This window comes from Camelus dromedarius, chromosome 27 (assembly GCF_036321535.1).
Source record: "Camelus dromedarius isolate mCamDro1 chromosome 27, mCamDro1.pat, whole genome shotgun sequence".
Classification (NCBI taxonomy): Eukaryota; Metazoa; Chordata; class Mammalia; order Artiodactyla; family Camelidae; genus Camelus; species Camelus dromedarius.
Genome location: NC_087462.1, coordinates 25,567,973 through 25,586,254, shown reverse-complemented (window position 1 = coordinate 25,586,254; position 18,282 = coordinate 25,567,973). Strand labels below are relative to the sequence as shown.

The 18,282-nt window shown below is 55.0% G+C and overlaps 1 protein-coding gene across 1 annotated transcript in view; it reads left to right on the top strand.

Moving 5' to 3' along the window:
• The first annotated feature begins 4,080 nt into the window (after window positions 1–4,080).
• FLT4 (fms related receptor tyrosine kinase 4) overlaps window positions 4,081–18,282 on the top strand; it is a 38,817-nt gene continuing 24,615 nt past the window's right edge. Inside the window, exons 1-2 of the mRNA XM_064480185.1 lie at window positions 4,081–4,194; window positions 17,560–17,656. Coding sequence (XP_064336255.1) covers window positions 4,128–4,194; window positions 17,560–17,656 — 164 coding nt within the window. The 5' untranslated portion in view covers window positions 4,081–4,127. The remainder of the gene's footprint in view (window positions 4,195–17,559; window positions 17,657–18,282) is intronic.

The following is an 18,282-nucleotide window of genomic DNA, read 5'->3' as shown; positions in this document are numbered from 1 at the left end:
ACTACTCAGCCATAAAAACCGACAACATAATGCCATTTGCAGCAGCATGGATGTCATTCTCAATGAAGTAAGCCAGAAAGAGAACGCTCATATGAGAACTCTCATATGTGGAATCTAAAGAAAAAAGAACATAAATACAAAACAGAAACAGACTCATAGACATAGAATACAAACTTGTGGTTGCCAAGAGGGCAGAGAGTGGGAAGGGACAGACTGGGATTTCAAAATTTGTAGATAATGACAGGCATATGCAGAATAGATAAATAAGATTATACTGTATAGCACAGGGAAATATATACAAGATCTTGTGGTAGCTCACAGCAATAAAAAATGTGACAATGAATATGTGTATGTTCATGTATAACTGAAAAATTGTGCTCTACACTGGAATTTGACACAACGTTGTAAAATGACTATAACTCAATAAAAAAGTTTAGAAATGTATAACATTCAATAAAAATTACTAGACATACAAAGAAGCAAGAAAATGGGACACAAAATCAAGAGTAAAACCAGTCAACAGAAATAGACCCATAAATGAGAGAAGATGGAATTAGCAGACAATCTCTTTAAAAGTTATAAATATGTTGAGAATTATATTATGAAAACAAATGAACATAATGAGCATGGATATAGAAGATATACTAAAATATCAAATAGAATCCTGGAGCTAAAAATTATAATATCAGAAATGAAAAATTCACTGGAAGGGCTAACTAGAAGATGAGCAGAAGGAAAAACCAGAGAATCTGAAAAATAGCAATAGAAACTATCCAGCTGAAACATACTAGGAAAAAAAATGCTAAAGGGAAAAAAATCAACCCAATCTTCAAATTAGGCAGAAGACTTGAATAGACATTTTTCAAAACATGTACAAATGGCCAGTAAGTACAAGAAAAGATGTTCAGCGTCACTAACGATTAGAGAAATGCAAATCAAAACCACAAGATATGATCTCACAGCCATTAGGATGGCTACTATTGGGGGGAGGGAGAAATAAGTGTTGGTGGGATGAGGAGAAATCCGACCACTTGTATGCTGCTGGTAGGAGTGCAAAATAGTGCAGCTGCTGTGGAAACAGTATGGAAGTTCCTCTAAAAATTAAAAATAGAATTACTATATGATCCAGCGATTCCTTTAGGTGTATACAGTCAAAGGAACTGAAATCAGGGACTCAAAGATATATATATATATATCTTTATACATACATACATACATGCACATACTCATAGCAGTATCATTCACAATAGCCAAAAGGAAGAAGCAACCTGAGTAGACACTGGCAGATGAATGGACAAATAAAATGTGCTATATATACATGCCATAATATATTTATATTTATACATATAATGGAATATTAAGCCTTAAAAAGAAAGGATACTTTGACACATGGATGAACATTAAGGAGCTTATGCTAAGTGAAATGTATCAATTAAAAAAGGACAAATACTGTACAATTCCACTTACATGTGGTACCTAGAGAAGTCAGATTTATGGAGACAGAAAGCAGAACGGTGGTTATCAAGGGGTTGGGGGTAGAGGGGATGGGAAGTGACTGATGGGTATCAAGTTTCAGATTTATAAGTTGAAATGAGTTCTGGAGATGGACGGTGGTGATGGGTGTACACCAATATGAATGTACTAAATGCCACTAAACTTTACACTTAAAAGTGATTAAGATTCTAAATTTTCTGTTAAGTGTATTTTACTATAATTCTTTTAAAAAGAAAAAGAAAAAGGCTAAAAAGTAATGAAGAAAGTCTCAGGAGACTATGGGATAATATCAATTGTTAATATTCTGATCATTGGCATCCCAGCAGAGAGAAGGAAAAATAAAGACCTTTCAGACATATGAAAACCAAAAGAATTCACCACTAGCAGACCCACACTAAAAGAAATGTTCAAAGAAGTCCTCCAGGCAGAAGGAAATTTGTATCTGATGAACATATGAGATCGGAAATGATAAGTATACAATCTTTTTTCTTTTTACTGAAATGTCTTTAAAAGATAAGTGACTGCTTATACAAAAAGCACGACAATATACTGTGGGGTTTATGATATGGACAAGTAAATCTGTGAAAATAATAGCACAGAGACTGAGAGGGAGGAATGGAGGTAAACTATGGTAGGGTTTTCATATCATACCTGAAGTGGCCTATCATCACTTGAAGGTGGACTACTGCGACTTAAAGATGTATCCCATCAACCCTGAGTCAGTAAACAAACAGACACACAGCAATAATAGCCAGAACAGGTAAGGGCTCGTATCCAAGATATATAAAGAGTTCTCACAGATCAATAAGAAAAAGACAATGCGCGGTACTAAGGAGCAAAAGACTTGAAATCCAAATGGACAGTTGTAAAAACGTGCCCAATCTCAACATTAATTAAGGGAAAGCTAATGAAAACTATAATGAGATGCCACTACAAACCAACTAGAATGACTGAATTTAAAAATGAAAACTGGCAATACGTCCCAGTGAAGATGTGGAGGGCAGGGAACTAGTTGCACTGCTGTGGAGTGCAAAATGGTACAAATAATGAAAAAGTGGCTGATACCATCCACAAAGTTGAAGACACGTTCACTATGACCCAGCAGTGTCACTCCTAGACATATCTGAGATAATAGGACATGTGTACACCAGGAAACATAAAAGCATGTTTGTAGCAGCAAAAGTTGGAAACTGGTAACGTCTCAAACTTCTATCAACAGTGGATGGACAAATGAAATGTGTTGAATCACACAGAAGACTGTGCAACAATGACCATGAGTGAAGTATAGGTCTTCATAAGAGGACACAGGAATCTCACCAAATATGCTGAGCAAAAGAATATACATGCAATGAATCCATTTAAATAAGGTTTTTTAAAAACCAAAACATATTTCGGCAAGAAAAATGATAAAGAAGAGCAGAGAAATGATAAAGCCAGGATTTGGAGGTTAGAGAGGGGGTTGTGATGGGAAAGGAAGGGCTTCTGGAAAGCTAGTGCCATTCTTTAACCTTGACCTGGGGGGTTGAAACATAGGTGTTAGCTTTAAATTTACATTTGTAATACACTGATATATACTTTTCATATATTAAGACTAAACAAAACAATTGAAAGAAAATCAACATATGATTGAGATTCATTTAGTTGGTTGCCTACTTTCTCCAACATCACTTATTAAACCATATAAACTATCCCCACCTATTTGTGATTACAACGTAACATATTCCATTCTTACTTGCCCTTGAGATTTAGTCACGGTTGTTACCAACAATGGTTTTGGCAAGGATGAACGGACTTTTGCAGGCGTGCGGGGGGAGGGACAGTAAAAGCGTTGAAGTAGAATAAAAGTGGGAGAGGGAGATAGTCATCGTCATGGGATGTGTTTTTAAATAGGAAAATTCTAGAGACAGAACTGAAAAGAGAAAGGAAGTCTGTGCAACGGTTGCCAAGTCAGAGAGTAAAGTGTGACCTGATAAAAGGACTTATGAATGAGCTCAGAGCAGAACTATTTGCAGGAGATCTAAAGAGGAGGCCATGCCTGAAGGATGGAGGTTTCTTATACTGGGTGCCTGGCCCTAGGGTGCAGCTTCCATCTATACACCAAGAGGCTGGTAAGATAAAGCTTGCTAAAGGTTCTCAAATTTTGGACATATTGCTATTTTAAATTATGTTTATTGCTCTTTTTTCTTACTTTAAACGTTGTATTTATTGATTGAAGTAAATTACAGAGAACTGCGCGCTGCCACATTTTGTCCAGTCTTGATTGCGGAGTTCATTCCCTTTTTAGCGCACAGTGAAAGACTGGCGCATTACCTGCATTCTCCGCCCGCCCGGAGCGGTCCCAGGGCAGGCCTGAAGGGCTGCTGGAAGTGGGGCACGGACCAGCCTTCACTCGGCGGTGCAAAAAATGCACCCTCGGATCTAGGCTGGACCCTCCCCAAGCTGGTGGGGGGGGCGGGACTGAGAGCTGAGGGGGCGGGCCCAAGAGGCCTGGCCCCACCCCATGGCCCCGCCCAGGGAGCCCCGCCTGGCCCCGCCCCGGCCTCAGCCCCGCCCCGCCCCCGCCCGCGCCGCGGGCCCACACTCGGTGCCCCCGGCTGCCGTCGCTCGTCTGACCCGTGCCACAGCGGCCGGAGATGCAGCGGGGCGCCGCGCTGTGCCTGCGCCTGTGGCTCTGCCTCGGACTGCTCGACAGCGAGCGCGGTGAGCCCTCCGTCCGCCCCAGGGCGCAGCTGGCCACGAGGCGGGGAGCCTTACCCGGGCGAGTGGGGGGACCGCACGGACGGGAGACGCGCGGGGGACAAAGCCCGCGGGAACCTCAGGCACAAGGGGAGAGAGGGTCGGGAGCCAGGGATACAGTCACCGGACCGAGCGCGGCGGGCTGGGCCGGGGCCCGCGGGGATGGGGAAGGGGCGGGGACGGGGCGCCCGGCTGCACCGCAGGTGGAGATAGTGCTCGGTGTCCCCGACTTTTCTCCACCATCTGTGTGGCTCAGCTCCCTTGGAGCTGGGCCGCATCGCGCTGCATCCTCAGCCTGGATTCTTCGCTTGCTTACACACTTCCCCGCGAAGTCCAAGCACCGCTCTGCCCTGTCCTCCAACCCGCGCACGCTGGGGATCGTCCCCGGGTGCAGAGTCTGCAGTCCCCGCGGGGCCACAGAGCTGGGCGCGCACTTCCCGATGCCTCCCAGTCGGTGCTGGAGATCGGTCCCCCAGAGGGAACTCTGGTCAGTGTCCACCTTCCCCAGGCCAGGGACTGCCGGGGCAAGGGCTCGCGGACCGCGGGAGATAGGCGCCGTCGGGCGGACTGGGCGCAGGTGCCTGTTGGAACTTGAGGCGAATCACGAGTTGGCAGCCCGTGGGCGATCAGCGTCGCAACGAGGCAGAAGGCTGGCCCTCGCCCTACTTCGGGGCTTAGGAGCCTTGAAGGCGGAACTAAGGATCCTGAATTATAAGGCAGAGGGGAGGCAGGGTCTGGGTTTGTGGTGGGAACACGACTGGAGGTTGCAGTTGTGGGGCTGAAGGGAAGGTAGTGTGGCGATGGGGAGGGAGCAAAGGGGTCTGGTTGGATGGAAATGTCAAGAATAAAGCGTCAGGAATGGGGGGAGGATGAGCTGAAGTCCACGCAAGATCTGGTCACCCTGGAAATCAGAGGGTGGAGGAAGGGTCGTCACGGGTCCCTGGGAGTTCCGGAGTTCTGGAAGGTCTGAAGGAAGGGACGAGGACCTTGCTGTTTTTGAACACTGTGGGTTTTGAATTCTGGTTTTACAAGCTTCATTTCTTTTCATCTTCACAAGGGAGTGTTAGACCCATCTTACAGATGGAGACACTTAGACCAAGGACATGTGTAACTTCCCCCAAAGTCCCCAGGAGGCCAGGAGTAAGAGATGTGGTCAATTCAGGTCTTTGGGATTACAGAGCCCGGCTCTCTGTGCCTTCACAGGCTGAAGGCTGAGGATAGGGGAGGTAAGGGAGGTGCGGTGAACGTAGGGGGAGAAGGGAGGAAGACATCTGTCTGACCTCCTAGTTAGTGCAGGTCTGAACAGAGAGGCCCTTCCTCGCTCCCCTACACCCTGCCCGGGTCCAGGCTCTGACGGGTGCTCAGTTGGTGAGTGACAGAAGGAGTGTGTGGAGAGACATCCAGCAGGCAGCTGGGTGAGACATCCAAGGCTCAGGAGAGAGGCTCGGCTGGGGAGATGGAGAAGGAGCAGACCAAAGGGTCCAAGATCGGAACTCTTCCCCCAGGGAGGGCACCAGGGAGGGACAGGCTTCCAGGGAGACAGGAAACATTCTGCATGTAGGGTGTAAGGAAAACCAGGAGAGGCTGGTGTCATGGTGCTCCTGTGTGGAACAGAGTGGGAGGTGGAGGAGGAAGGGGGATGAGGTCAGTCCTACAGTGAGTGCAGGTGATTCTTACCAAAGCTGGGCAGTGATGGGGAAGAGGGAGGATGTTAGCTGACCCTTCTCAGCCCAGAATTGGGTGGGGCCCATGAAGAGGGGTGGCCCAGGCTGGACCAGGGCATGGCTGGTGGGGAGGTGCCCCATGGACAACAGACCATCTCCGCCTTCCCTGAGCTTTGCATTTGCCTCACCCATTTCTGGGCTGAGGAGGACCCTAGGAGCCCCCAGCCTGATGGGGGATGCAGGAGCAAAGCATAAACACTACAGTGCAGCCAAATGTCAGTGCAGCGAGAGTGAAAGGCCAGGCGCCGACCGGTGGGAAACCTGGGGACTCTGAAGCTGACCTTCAAAGGTGTCGTGTTGGTCCCAGAACCAGACTCTTGTCCTAGTTCTGCCCCTAATTCCTTACTGTGTGGCCTAGGTCCCTCTTTCCTTTCCCTGCATCTCAGTTTCCCCATGCAGAACAGTGCAACAGGCTGGCAATCACTGGACTGTTTGCCCCAGTGGTGTCCCTGTAGAGAAGGCAGGTGGCAGACGTCACCCCTATTGGGCTTTCTCTTGGGCTTAGCCTAGAAAGAGAGGCTGTTTTCACCTCTAGACAGGGGGCAGTGAGCTCAGGGACACATGGGGGAAGGAGGCAACTGCTGGGAAGTTTGGTTGGCCTAGCCTGAGGCTCCTGCCATGGGCTGAGTCACACATGGCCATCCCCGCCCTCCACTGTCCCTGCTCCTTAGCTCTGAGCCAGACCCAGGTGTGGACAGAGGTATGGAAAGGAGGTGGGGTGCAAGTCAGTGTAGGCAGAAAGTGGGGGCTGAACCCATCTTATTTGATGCCTGTGGACCACTGGCCCCAGTTCAGTGCTCTGGGGACTCAAATGCAGGTGTTGCTCATGCACCGCCCATGCCGGAAGCAACGGGTCAGTGTGGCTGAAGGGCTCCCTGCCTCCCCACAGCACAGCGCCCACGTGGCCAGGCACCAGACTGGGCATGGTGTGCACCAAGGGGACTATCCAGCAAGCTCTGTACTGTGCCGTCCCCACCCTGATCCCCAGGCACTGGCAGCCCAACCCAGGGAAGGGGACTGCAGTTTTGTGCAAGTCAAAAGCTGTGATGTCCGCTCAGGGTGGCCTAGGGAGGATCTGAATCAAGCCCATCCTGTAGGGGTTTCCTGCGCACCACTAGCAGGGACACAAACATGGCACTGGATGTCTGTAGCCCAGGAACAAAAGTGCTCAGTGACCCCAGTGAGGCCCAGCTGGTGGCTGTGGGCTGCACAGGGTTGCTTCCAGCTTGGGGCTTCCTGGAAGGGTCTGCAGATTCCAGGGAAGGGAATTTCAAGTAGGGCAAAGATCCTCTCAAAGGCTCAGAGGCAGGAAAGTCAGATGGTGATCAGATGAAGCTAGACTCCTGGGGGTGGGGAGGTAGCAGGAGGAGAGGAGATGGAGGAGACAGGCAAGTGGAGGTGGCGGGAGCCAGCAGCACACCTGGAAAGGGAAGGTTCTGAGCAGGGAGCCACCTGGTCAGAGCCCCTGAAGGCATCACCAGAGGGGGAAGACCAGATGCGAGCCCACAGCAAGGACGCTGTGGGTGAACCCAGGAGATACGCCAGGGATGGAGGCAGCAGGGGATGCTGGGGAGAGAGGGACGAGTACCAGTCTCTGGCTTAAGCAACAGAATGGGTCATGAAGTTGTTTACCAGACAGGGACCCTGAGAAGAGGAACAAATGTGGGGAAAGATGGGGCCCTCCACCAGGGAGGCAGGGCCTCCAGGCAAAGGCAGGAAGGAGGAAAGTTGGGATCACTTGAGTGTGATGGGGCAGAGGGGAGTCAGGGAACCTGGGAAATTAAATGGGGCTTCAGCCATGAGGGGAAGTTCTTCTCTATGTCTAGCTTACACCCCTCCTGCTGCTATTTGGGCATTTTCCCTCACAGCGCAGATTTCTCTCCTCCAGGGCCTAGCCTGTGCCCTGTAACGTTCTGAGATGCCCCTTGGAGAGGGGGAATGGGTAGGGAGAGGGGTCCGGAGAGCCTCTCACGTTCCCTGTACCTTCCTCTGAGTGAGACACGGCCAACGTGTCCAGCTGGAGCCAGGGATTCCTGAGTTTCGATCCCTTTCAGACACTGGCTTCCTCTGGGATCTCGGTTTTCCGGTCACGCTGAAGGGAGAAGTCTGGGAGCAGGAAGGTGCGGGCACTCGTGCTGGCTGCTGCCGAGGCGGGGTGGGGCCAACAGCAGGCACGCCTCTGCCTGGCTCCGGCGCCCGGGCCGCCCCTGCCCCCGGGGCCTGGCTGGGGTGTGGGTGGCCCCGTGAGCCGGTCAGGGTGGCAAGTGAGGGAGCCCTGCCACGTGGCTAGCGAGGTCAGCAGGGGTTCATGGGAAAGGACTTGTCAGCCACAGGAGAGGACATCCTGCCTGCGTTTCCCTCTTCCTGCGGCAGGAGCCCATGGCCCCGATTTAGCAGCGTTGGGGGGCCATCTCTGAGCCAGCTGGGCGGTCTGATAACACTGCCTGTCCTGCCTCCAGAGAGCAGAGCCCTGACCCCAGAAAGGCCAGGGCAACTGCCTGGCACAGCTGCCTGCACCCACAGCTGTGAGTTCGCATCGGCCAGGGTGCCCCTCCTCCCCATATCACCCCCAGAGGGTACTCAGGCAGCCCACGTTCCCTCTCAGCCTCACCAACCCTCCCCACTTCCCAAAACTGCCTCTATGCTACTTCCGCGGGTCCCCAGTGATAAGGCCCAGCCTCTTGGGTTGATGGTCCAGGCTCTCCTACTAAGGTCCCAAGGGCGTTCTGTAGCCCCACATCCACCTGTCCTGCACCCATCACATACCCCAGCCCCGGTGCCTGACCTTTCTCCTGCTCCAGAAACCCGCCACCGCCTGCAGCAGAGAATTCTAGGCAGAGGAGGGTGCTGCTCCAAGTGGGAGGGGTCTACTAGGGTGGGAGGGGGCTTCATTCCCACTCCCTGTGCGTCCTCAGAGCACAGGACCCAGGATTTCAGGGGGCTTTTATCCTCACCCAGTTTAAAGCACTGTCCTCAGAACTACCCTAAATTCTACCAAGCAGAGATTTGTTTGTATGAAGCAGTGTTCATGGGCACGCACATACACACACACACACACACACAGTTGGAGTGTTCGCCAGGGAGCCACACCTTGTATGTAAAATGATCCAATTTCTTCACGCTAAGGCGTGTGAAGATTTTAACCATGAGACATAGGCTATTGTGCCCATTTTGGAGATTAGAAAATTAAGGCCAGGGGGTGAAATGGTTCATTAGATGCTAGAGCAGCCTTGAGGGAGGTGACAGATGTTTGGTGCCAGGTGGCACAGGGCCAAGGGGTAAGAAGGGGCAGGCATGGCAGGTGTTGACCACATTGCCCAGGGAAAGCACCAGAGAGAGGGGCATGTGGGGTCCTAAATTTTTGACCACCTCAGGGGCAATCAAGGGCCAAGTCCCATGCTGGAGATGCCACCCTGAGGTACATCGAGTGCAATGAGTCAGCCGCGTGTAGAGGGGCCCCCAGGAGAGGACCTGAGCATGCGACCCTGGGGCTGGAGGGGAAACCAGGCAGGTGACAAGGGTGACTGGAGAGTCATGCAACAAGCTCAGATTCCATCCCCAAGTGGCAGAGGCAGGGAATGGTTTTAGGCAGAAGAGGGATTTGTGCTCTACCTAGAAGGGTCCTCTGCCCACTGGTGAAGGCCTGGACCAGTGAGGAAACACTGGTGTGGCAAGCCAGGAGAGGGATGTTGAGGCTGGCCAGACAGTGGGGTGGCCAGGAGGGGGACTGGAAAGGGCAGCCCCAGAATGTCTAGGGGGGGCACTTGGGCTGGAAGGCATTTACTGCTAAGCCCCTGAGCTCCATGAGCACAAAGCACTTGGCCAGCGCGGCCGGGAGCAGAGAAAGGGCAGACCTGGTGCTTCCAGCCCCTCTGCCTCTGGTGCTGGTTCTGAGGATGCAGAGATTAAGTAGTCGCTTCCCATAATCCTGTCCCCCAGAGATAACCCCGACCAGCAAGTTAATCTCTGTGCCTCGGTTTTCTCATCTGCAAAATAAGAATGACCCACCTCAGGGGACAAGACAGGGGTGTGGCGTGCACAAGTGTGAGGGCTGTGCTGGCATACAGAAAGCACTAAATGTGTGTTTGCTCTTGTCATAACAGGATGTGTTGGGGTAAGCAGCACTGGGGGTCAAAGGGGATGAGCATGCTTTACTACTGTGAGTGCCTATTGGCCTCACCCTTGCCAACGCTGGGAGCCTCTACCCTTTTAACACTTGCTCATCTCGGGACCCTGTGGCTTGTGGTCCCCCCAGCAGTGGGTGTGGTCTAGGTCTGAGGCCTGGGGGCGCCTGGCAGGAGGCCTCTGGGAAGCACGCCCCCTGCAGGGCCCCCCTAGGGCTGGAGCTCCGGAGAGCTGCCAGGGAGGGCGGGGAGCTCAGGCGGGGCTTGAAGCCTGAGGGTATGCAGCTTCCAGGAGGCGCTCCTCCTGAGCACGGCTTCAGGTGAGGGAGCCGGCCAAGAGCCCGAGGCTGGGCCTGTGCACCGGGTCCTTTTCTGTAGCCTCCTTGCCCCCCACCATGGTCCATGTGTTCCACCTACCTGACAGCTCAAGGTCACCTGCACTCTGGCCTTCACACATGTCCCTCTGCCCTGCGTGCCCTCCTCCTGGGCCAGCAAACTCCTATTCAGTCTACACAGCCCATTTCAATTCACACAAACACCCTCTCCCCCTGGCAAGGCTTTCTCTGATCCCCACCCCGACACTGTGACCATGGCACAGGGTCACAGTGAGAGGTAACAGCTGTGCCAAGCAAAACACTTAGGAGGCCATGACAGCGAAGGGCTCAGTGTGCCTGAGCCAGCGACAGTTTGCTCTTACTATGGTTCTTAGTGTGGCGTTATGTTATTTGGGATCTGTGGTTCCCAGCGATCTTGGGGACAATTCTCATTTCACAAGCTTGGAGGGAGGAAGTGACTTTCCCAAGATCATACAGTCAGAGAGCGGCACTGTCGGGCATGCAGCTGGACTCAGGGTGCTCTGAGCACAGTCTCTGAACAGTCCCAGCCTTCTCAGTCCTGCAGGGCTGGAAGTGAGAGAGCTGATGGCTTCTTGACCTTCACCCGTGACCTCTGGAGGTACAGAGGCTGCCAGTCAGGTGTTGGCAGCGGGGGCGGGGGGTGGGGAGTACCAAGACCAAACACCCTTGCGCCTCCTCCCAGGTCCATGCAGAAGGCTAGCCCCAAGAGTGAAGGGAGAGGGCCCTTGAGTGGGCTCCCAGACGCTGCCCAGCCCTGGGACTGATACACAGAGACCCCGAGCCTGGCCTCACTACTCCTAGTTCTTTTGCCTTCGCTGGCTTCTCGTCTGCAGCATCAGCCTGGCCCCTGGCTGCCTCGGTCCTCCATGGCACAGCTGCTAAGGGGAGACTGGCAGGACTGTTTCGCACAGGGTGACCATGACAGGGCCTGAAGTAAGGAGCTGCCGAATGCAATCACCACCACCACCACACTCTGCTGGAGTATGGAGGGGCACCCCTGAGCTCGCACACCATCTGGACATCACCCTGGGTTGGTTGTGCTGGACCTGAGGACAGAGCCATGGACCAATGGCATCCTGGCCCCCAGGAGCCACCCAATGGTACAAACCTTCCCCGCGTGTGTGAGCCTGGGTGTGCTCAGCAGGTGGACACTGGTGTGGCTGGTGTGCTGACCGCGTGGCAGAAGCACTAGGAGGTAAAGCTGGCCGGCAGGTGGGGTCTGCTGGGAGGGGCGTCACCCTGGAGGGCAGGCGCAGCTCCAGAGGGCCGCAAGTCACCAGCAAAGGTGCCCTGAGGCCATGATGCCCCTTGGGGCACTACTGGGGGCTGGGAAGGAGACTGCGAGGGAGCGGAGGCAGGGAGGCTGGCACTCAGGGTGGCAGCGGGAGAGAAGGCGATGGAGAGATGTGAGGGCTGGGTCAGGCAGGGCTGGGCCTGGACTTGGCCAGACCCGGGCTCCTGCAGGCTGCTGGCTGCTGCTGATGTGGAACCCGGAGCCTTAGTTTCCCCACTGCTCTCTGGACTCGTGGTCCCTCCCCCACTCCCAGGCTGCGTAGGAGCCAGTGAGGCAGGGCCTGCCCGACTGTGGTCAGTGCCTGAAACATAGGACTTCCCACCCCTCCTGCCTGCCTCTCACCCAGGATCCCAGGGAGCCGCCCCCACAGCCAGCGCCTGGGGCTGACTCAGGGCCCGCACTGCCCAAGGCTGCTGACAGCACGGAGAAGAGGAGGTGTGCACTCTGGCCTCGCTGACCTCGGCCCGGCGCCTGCCCCGACTGCTCTGCTCAGGCCAGGGGGCCGGGGCCGCTGGCCAGGGGAAGGAAGAAGCCAGTTCCTGGGCCAGGAACAGGAAGGCAGGGGGAGTGCAGCAGAGGCCAGGATGACAGTGCTTCCTGCTTCGGGAAGGAAAGGACAGCGGGGACAGACAACAGCCAGGCAGGAAGGATGCGCCTTCTTCAGGGTTGCAGGTGGGGGGTGGGCAACATGGAGCCTCCAGACACGGCAGCCCTCAGGCCCAAATCTGCCCCAGCTGCCCAGCAGCTGGGGGCGCATGTGGTCACCTGGGAGTCTTGGCCTTTAAAACTAGAAACAGCTTTTCCAAAGGAACAACAAAGTCTGATAACGTTCCAACCCAAAGGAAGACCTCAGAGGTTGGTTTGGGCCATCGGTCAGCCGTTCACTCATCCTTCCATGTATCCTTCCTTTCATCCACCCATCTTCCCATCCATCCAACCATTCTTCCATCCATCCATCCTTCCACCTATCCTTCTGTCCATCAGTCCTTCCATGTAGCCATCCTTTTTTTCCGTCTTTCCATCCATCCATCCATTTATTCATCCTTCCATCCATCCATCCATCTTTCTGTCCATCCAGTTAGCCATCTTTCCTCCCGTCTTTCCATCCTTTCATTCATCCTTCCATCCATCACTCATCCATCCATCCATTCGTTTATTCATTTAACAAGTATTTATGGAGCCTTGACTCTGTGCCCGGTGCAGCTCTAGGCATGGAGCAGGGTAGAAAGGAAGACTGTTTTGGTCCTACCCCCAGGGAAACTTACTGTTAGTAGAGGAAATGGAAAAAAACATAACTTAAGCAAGTAAGTAAATAACATAATTATATAGTGTGACGAGAAGGATGAAATAAGCACCCAGGAGGTTACGATGGAGATTAGAAGAAGACTCAGGTTTTGGAGGGAGTGAGGAGGTCACGTAGAAGCTGAGGTCTGAAGGTGAGAAGAAGCTGGCTGTGCAAGGCATGTAAGAGGAAGGCAAATCGGGGGAGAGGGTGTGTAAAGGCCCTGGGGTAGTTAGGAGTGTGACGTGCTATGGAACAGCCTGGAGGCCGTGGAGGCTGGAGGATGAGAACAGGAGGTGAGAGACGAGCAAGAGGGTGTAGAGAGGGGGTGGGGGCCAAGCCACGGACAGAAGTTTGGATTTTTCTGGAAGCGCAGTGGGGAGTCGCTGATGAGGCTGAAGCATAGGTATAACTTGGCCCCTTTGTGTTTTCAGCGATCACTAACTCTGCGTGAAGGACTAGAGGGGGCTGCTTTGGTGGTGAGTGCAGCTGGGCCGGCCCCAGCAGGAGGGCAGGGGCTGGCTGTGAGATGCTCTGGTGGTGGCCGGGTTGGCTGGGATGGAGAGGTGGGCCTCCAAAGCCGCTCCCACTGGGGGAGATGGGAGCTTTCAAAGAGAAGCCTTGGGCAGGAGTGCAGAGGGTGTGAATGTGGAGTTCAGCTTCAGGAGTGTGAGACTCGGGGGCCTGGGGGGCGCGGGGCAGCCAGGAGCAGCGGCAGCTGGAGACTTAAGGCTGGAGCGGAGGGGAGGGGAAGAGGCTAAAGGCAGAGACCTGGAAGGTGTATGGGCACTTGGGGGAGAGACCAGCAGAGAAGAGAGCGCGAGGAGCCACAGCATTTGGGGTGCTCCGCAGGGGCCAGGTCCAGAGCACCGAGATGCCCAGCACGCTGGAGGGCTTGGTTTTGGGAGCAGAAGTGTCAGAGAGTTTCCAGGGCCCAGGGCAAGGGTGTGGGGTTTGGATGTGGGAGGGCGAGGTGTCTCCACCTGATGGCTCTACTCTGTGAATGCTGAGAGTGAGTGGAGCGGTAACTTCAGCCCAAGGGCCGTTTAGGATCTGCCAACAGGAAAAGAAAGGGGAAGCAGCAGCCTGGGGCTCTGACTTTGTGCTGTGTGCTTAGCCCCCGAGGGACGTGGGTGCTACTGGGCTGGGGAGCTAGAGGCAAAGAAGCATTCAGAATGACAGGCCTCGGGCCACGCTGTGCCAAAACTGGGGTGAAGCCCGGAGGGGGGGCAATGGGGAGGCGTCCTCAGTCTGGGAGTTCTGATGGGGTTGAAGGATGTAGAAGCCTAGCTAAGGGTGCCTAGCAGGAGGCAGAGGAAGCGGGGAGAGAAGTGAAGAAGAGAGGCATTTGGTGATGGCGCAGCTTCCGGCAGGGACCCGGTCCAAGGTGTGCCCAGGAAACGAGGGGCTGACAGTAGAAGGGAGGACAGTGGAGATGAGGACTACAAAGTCCACGGTGAGTCATCCGTGTGGACGCTGAAGTCATGGGGATGGACCGAGTTGGGGTGGAGGGGCCAGAAGCAGAGAATTAAGGGAAGTGACAGGGACGGCAGCTGATGACAGCTTTAGTGGGGAGCGAGTGGCGCCATCGGAAAAAGGGACATGGCCACAAGGAGTTCTCCAGAGCCAGGAGTGTGCAATGGAGAGCAGTAACCCCCCAGGAACAATGGTGTCGTCAGAAAGCCAGGTTCCAGTTAAGGCAGGAAGGATGGAGGAGGACAGGGGGCGGCCTACAGTGAAGACTGCTGATGACACAGGGTCCAGTGGGAGTGAGTGAAGAAAGAGGGGCACTGGGGAGACCCAGGTCCTGGAGCAGCAAAGGAGAGGCACTCTCAGATGGGTGAAAGGGTTGGCAAACACCACGGTTCTCGCATTCAGCACAGGGACACAGATGCTCCTGTGGTGGCGCAGCGCCCCTGGGGGAAGCTCCTACAGGATCCAGTCCCCATTCTTCCTCTCACCCATCCACCCTCCCACCTACCTATTCATTCATTCACCTGATCATCCGTCATCCATCCTGCCCTTCTTGAATCCATTCCTTCAGTCTTTCGTACTGAGGTTAGGAAGATGAGTAAATACAGCCTCTGTTCAGATGGGACTAGGAAACCACGGTTCAGTCCCGTAAGTGTTCTGACAGCAGGAGCCTGAGCAATGGTGATTGCTCCACAGGGAAGGGGCTCAAGAACCAGACCCTAGACAGGGAGCTCCACAGGAGGGGAGGGAGTACAAATGTCCAGGGCCGAAAAATGGACAAAGGCAGAGCCCTGAAGCTGTGAGAAGCCTGGCACTTTGAGACCGTGGTGAGAGAGAGGGCTGTGCCTCTCGGATGTGCCAGGAGTTGAAGCTGGAGAGAAGGGGAGTGGGAAGAAGGGAGAGGCCTGGGGTTCCCTACTTTATCTTGGGGACAAAGGGGAGACACCCAAGGAAGCTGGGGCTGACAACTGCCACAGCTGCATGGCCAGGGGTACCCGGGGTATGTCCAGATGTGCGCCCGAAAGGAGGAGACCTTTGCTCAGCCTCCCCAGGGGTCCCAGAGCAACGCTGCAGGCCTCACCGTGGGGCTACAGGACCTGGCCAGGTGGGGCCTGGCCACTGCACCCCTCCTCTGGTGCCCCCATGCCAGCCTCGGGCCTGACCCCTAACTACTTCATCCTCTCACAGTTCCAATCCAAGTCCATCAAGTTCCCCTTCTGTAGCTCAGAGGCCAGTTTGCCTGGCATGGTTATAGTCACTTTCCACTGCCTGGAAAATCCTACTTTCCCTTCGAAGCCCATCTCAAGTGTCCCCCTGGAACTCCTTCTTGGCCCCTCACCACCAAAGGGGAGCTACCCTGCTGTGTGGAGCTCCCGCACCCAGCAGCCCCGGGGGTACATGGTGGGGTGTGGTGTGATGGGGGGCCGGCGCCTGCCCTGGGGAGGAGTGGACCTAGCAGCAAAGCCCACATGGAGCTGCCTTCCCACCTCGGGGCCCCAGAGTGGGGCCACTGTCCTGAGGGCCAGCAGGGGACACAGTGGGTTCAGGCTAAGGAAAGAATTTGCAGCGTTCGCAGCAGCCGGCCAAATGAGGAGCTGGCTTCTTCGGGCTGCGGTGTGGTCCAGCGGGAGGGCCTCCGTTTCCCTGTCTGTACCAGATGTTCGTGGGACTAGATGCTCGGTGAGGTCCTTCTGCCCCTGACCTGTGGTGGGGTGGTACCTGGAAAGATCTGGCCAGCAGGAGGCACAGAAGGGAGAGGCCAGGTGGGCCTGGCAGCTGTCTTGTCCACATTGTGCTGAAAGGAGATCTTGGTGTGCAGATTGTGCCGATCTGGTGCCGATTCCTAGGGCAGTTTGGGGTCAAGGTGATGTAGGACCAACTATGGTGGGGATTCCCCCACAATTAGCTGCCAGGATGGGGCCCCAAGCCTCAGGGAGCTGGGCTGGGGAGGGCAGAGGAGCAGGACCCGTGGGACTACGGGCTGGGACACGGTAGTGGGTTGTGTCCCCCAGGAGGACAGAGACTTGGGGGGAGGGACAGGACGCAGCCCTGGGCCTCTGGCCACGCAGTCCTCTCTTCCTGTTGTCTCAGGATGGTCCTGGCAGGATGCATCTGCCAGAGTTCCAGGTCCAGACCTCCCCTGGGGCCTCCTCCCACCCCGGCCGGGATCACACACACAAACACACTCGAGTTCACGTGCGTGCACACACTGACATGTCAATGACACGCACATAGGTGGGCAGACACGCAAAGCCACACACACAAAGTCACACACGCCACTCACACACCAGTCTCACAAACACAGATACTTCCGCACACGCAGCACGTGCTGTCCTGCTGGGAGGAGGGTGTAGGGTAAGGAGCTGCTTGCGCAGCCGGGCCCAGGTCGTGGAGGGCCGCAGGAGGGTTTCTGAACCAGGCAAGGCAGTTATTTGTCTGTTCGGGGATTCGCCCTGTTGGAAGAATGGGTTGCGGGGAGCCGGGAAGGGGGAGCTGGGGCAGCCAGAGGGCATCTCAGGAGTGAAGAGAAACTGATGGAGCTAAGGACATGTGAGGTGGACTCCATGGGACGTGGGACAGGGCGAGGTCACAGGCAGAATTTCAGGGGGAAACCGAGTGCTTGGTTCTGGGCACGTTTGGGGAGGATCCCTGCGGGATCCCCTCACAAGCAGTGGCTGTGCATCTGGAGGGAGGGGCCTTCAGGCCAACACGTGGGGTCTCGATGCCAAGGAGATGCTCTCCAGGCCTCTCCCAACGCAAGATGAGGCCCATGGTCCCCCCCCATCCACTTCGTGCTGGCAGCTTTGCTCATGTGGGGCTGGAGGTCAGGGTTAAGTCCAGGCCTCGGTAAGGGCTCACTTGGGGCTGGGCCAGTCTGCAGCCAGGGGACAGCCTGAGGTGGAGTTTGCCAGTTATCTTGCAGCCTTGGAGGAGCTGCTCATGGCTGAGAGCTGAGGCAGCCCCTGCCCTAGAGAGGGGCCTGCTCAAGTGGGCAGAGAAGGCCCATCAGGGTCCGATTGACGTCGTCATGTGAACTCACATCCCAGCACCATGCTAACCCTGTCTCCCACCCTAGGCCTGGCGATTGGCTACTCCATGACCCCCCCAATCCTGAACATCACGGAGGAGACATACGTCATCGATTCCAGTGACAGCCTGTCCATCTCCTGCAGGTAATCAGCCCTTGGCCAGGGAGCAGGGGCCTGGATCTCTCCTCCTTGGCAGGCCAAGCAGGCTACAGAAGGCTGAGGAGATGTGGGGGGGGGGGGGGACCTGGAAGGCAGCCCCTCCCCAAGGCAGAGAGGCCTCGCTGCTCAGTCATGCTCCCAGGTGGCTTGAATATGGGCACCTGGAGGCACAGACCATCCCCTGCCCTGCAGACACAGGCACCCTGCACCCACCCCCATCTTGCCCATACCCACCCCTTATCATTTCACATGGACCACAGATCAATCACCCAACACTGACCCCAGACCACCCCATGCCCACGCCCCCAGGACATCCTGCATGGACCCAGGTCACCTACACCCAGCCCCAGCCACTCCTCACTGGCCCCGGCCCCACCCACACACACACACCCCAGACCTGTTATCTTCTCTACAGCTCTGGCTACAGTCTGAGGCCTGGGCTTCTCTGCAGGACAGCCTGCCACATGCAGGCCCAGGAGTCAGGCAGAGGCCCCAGGGGGCTGAGGGAGTGCCCTGCCCTGGGCTGGGTTCTTGGTGTATGCCCAAGCGCCCTGACCTCTGGGTGAGATAAGCCACAGGCTAGGCTTGGCCCCTGGGGAGGCTCCACAGGG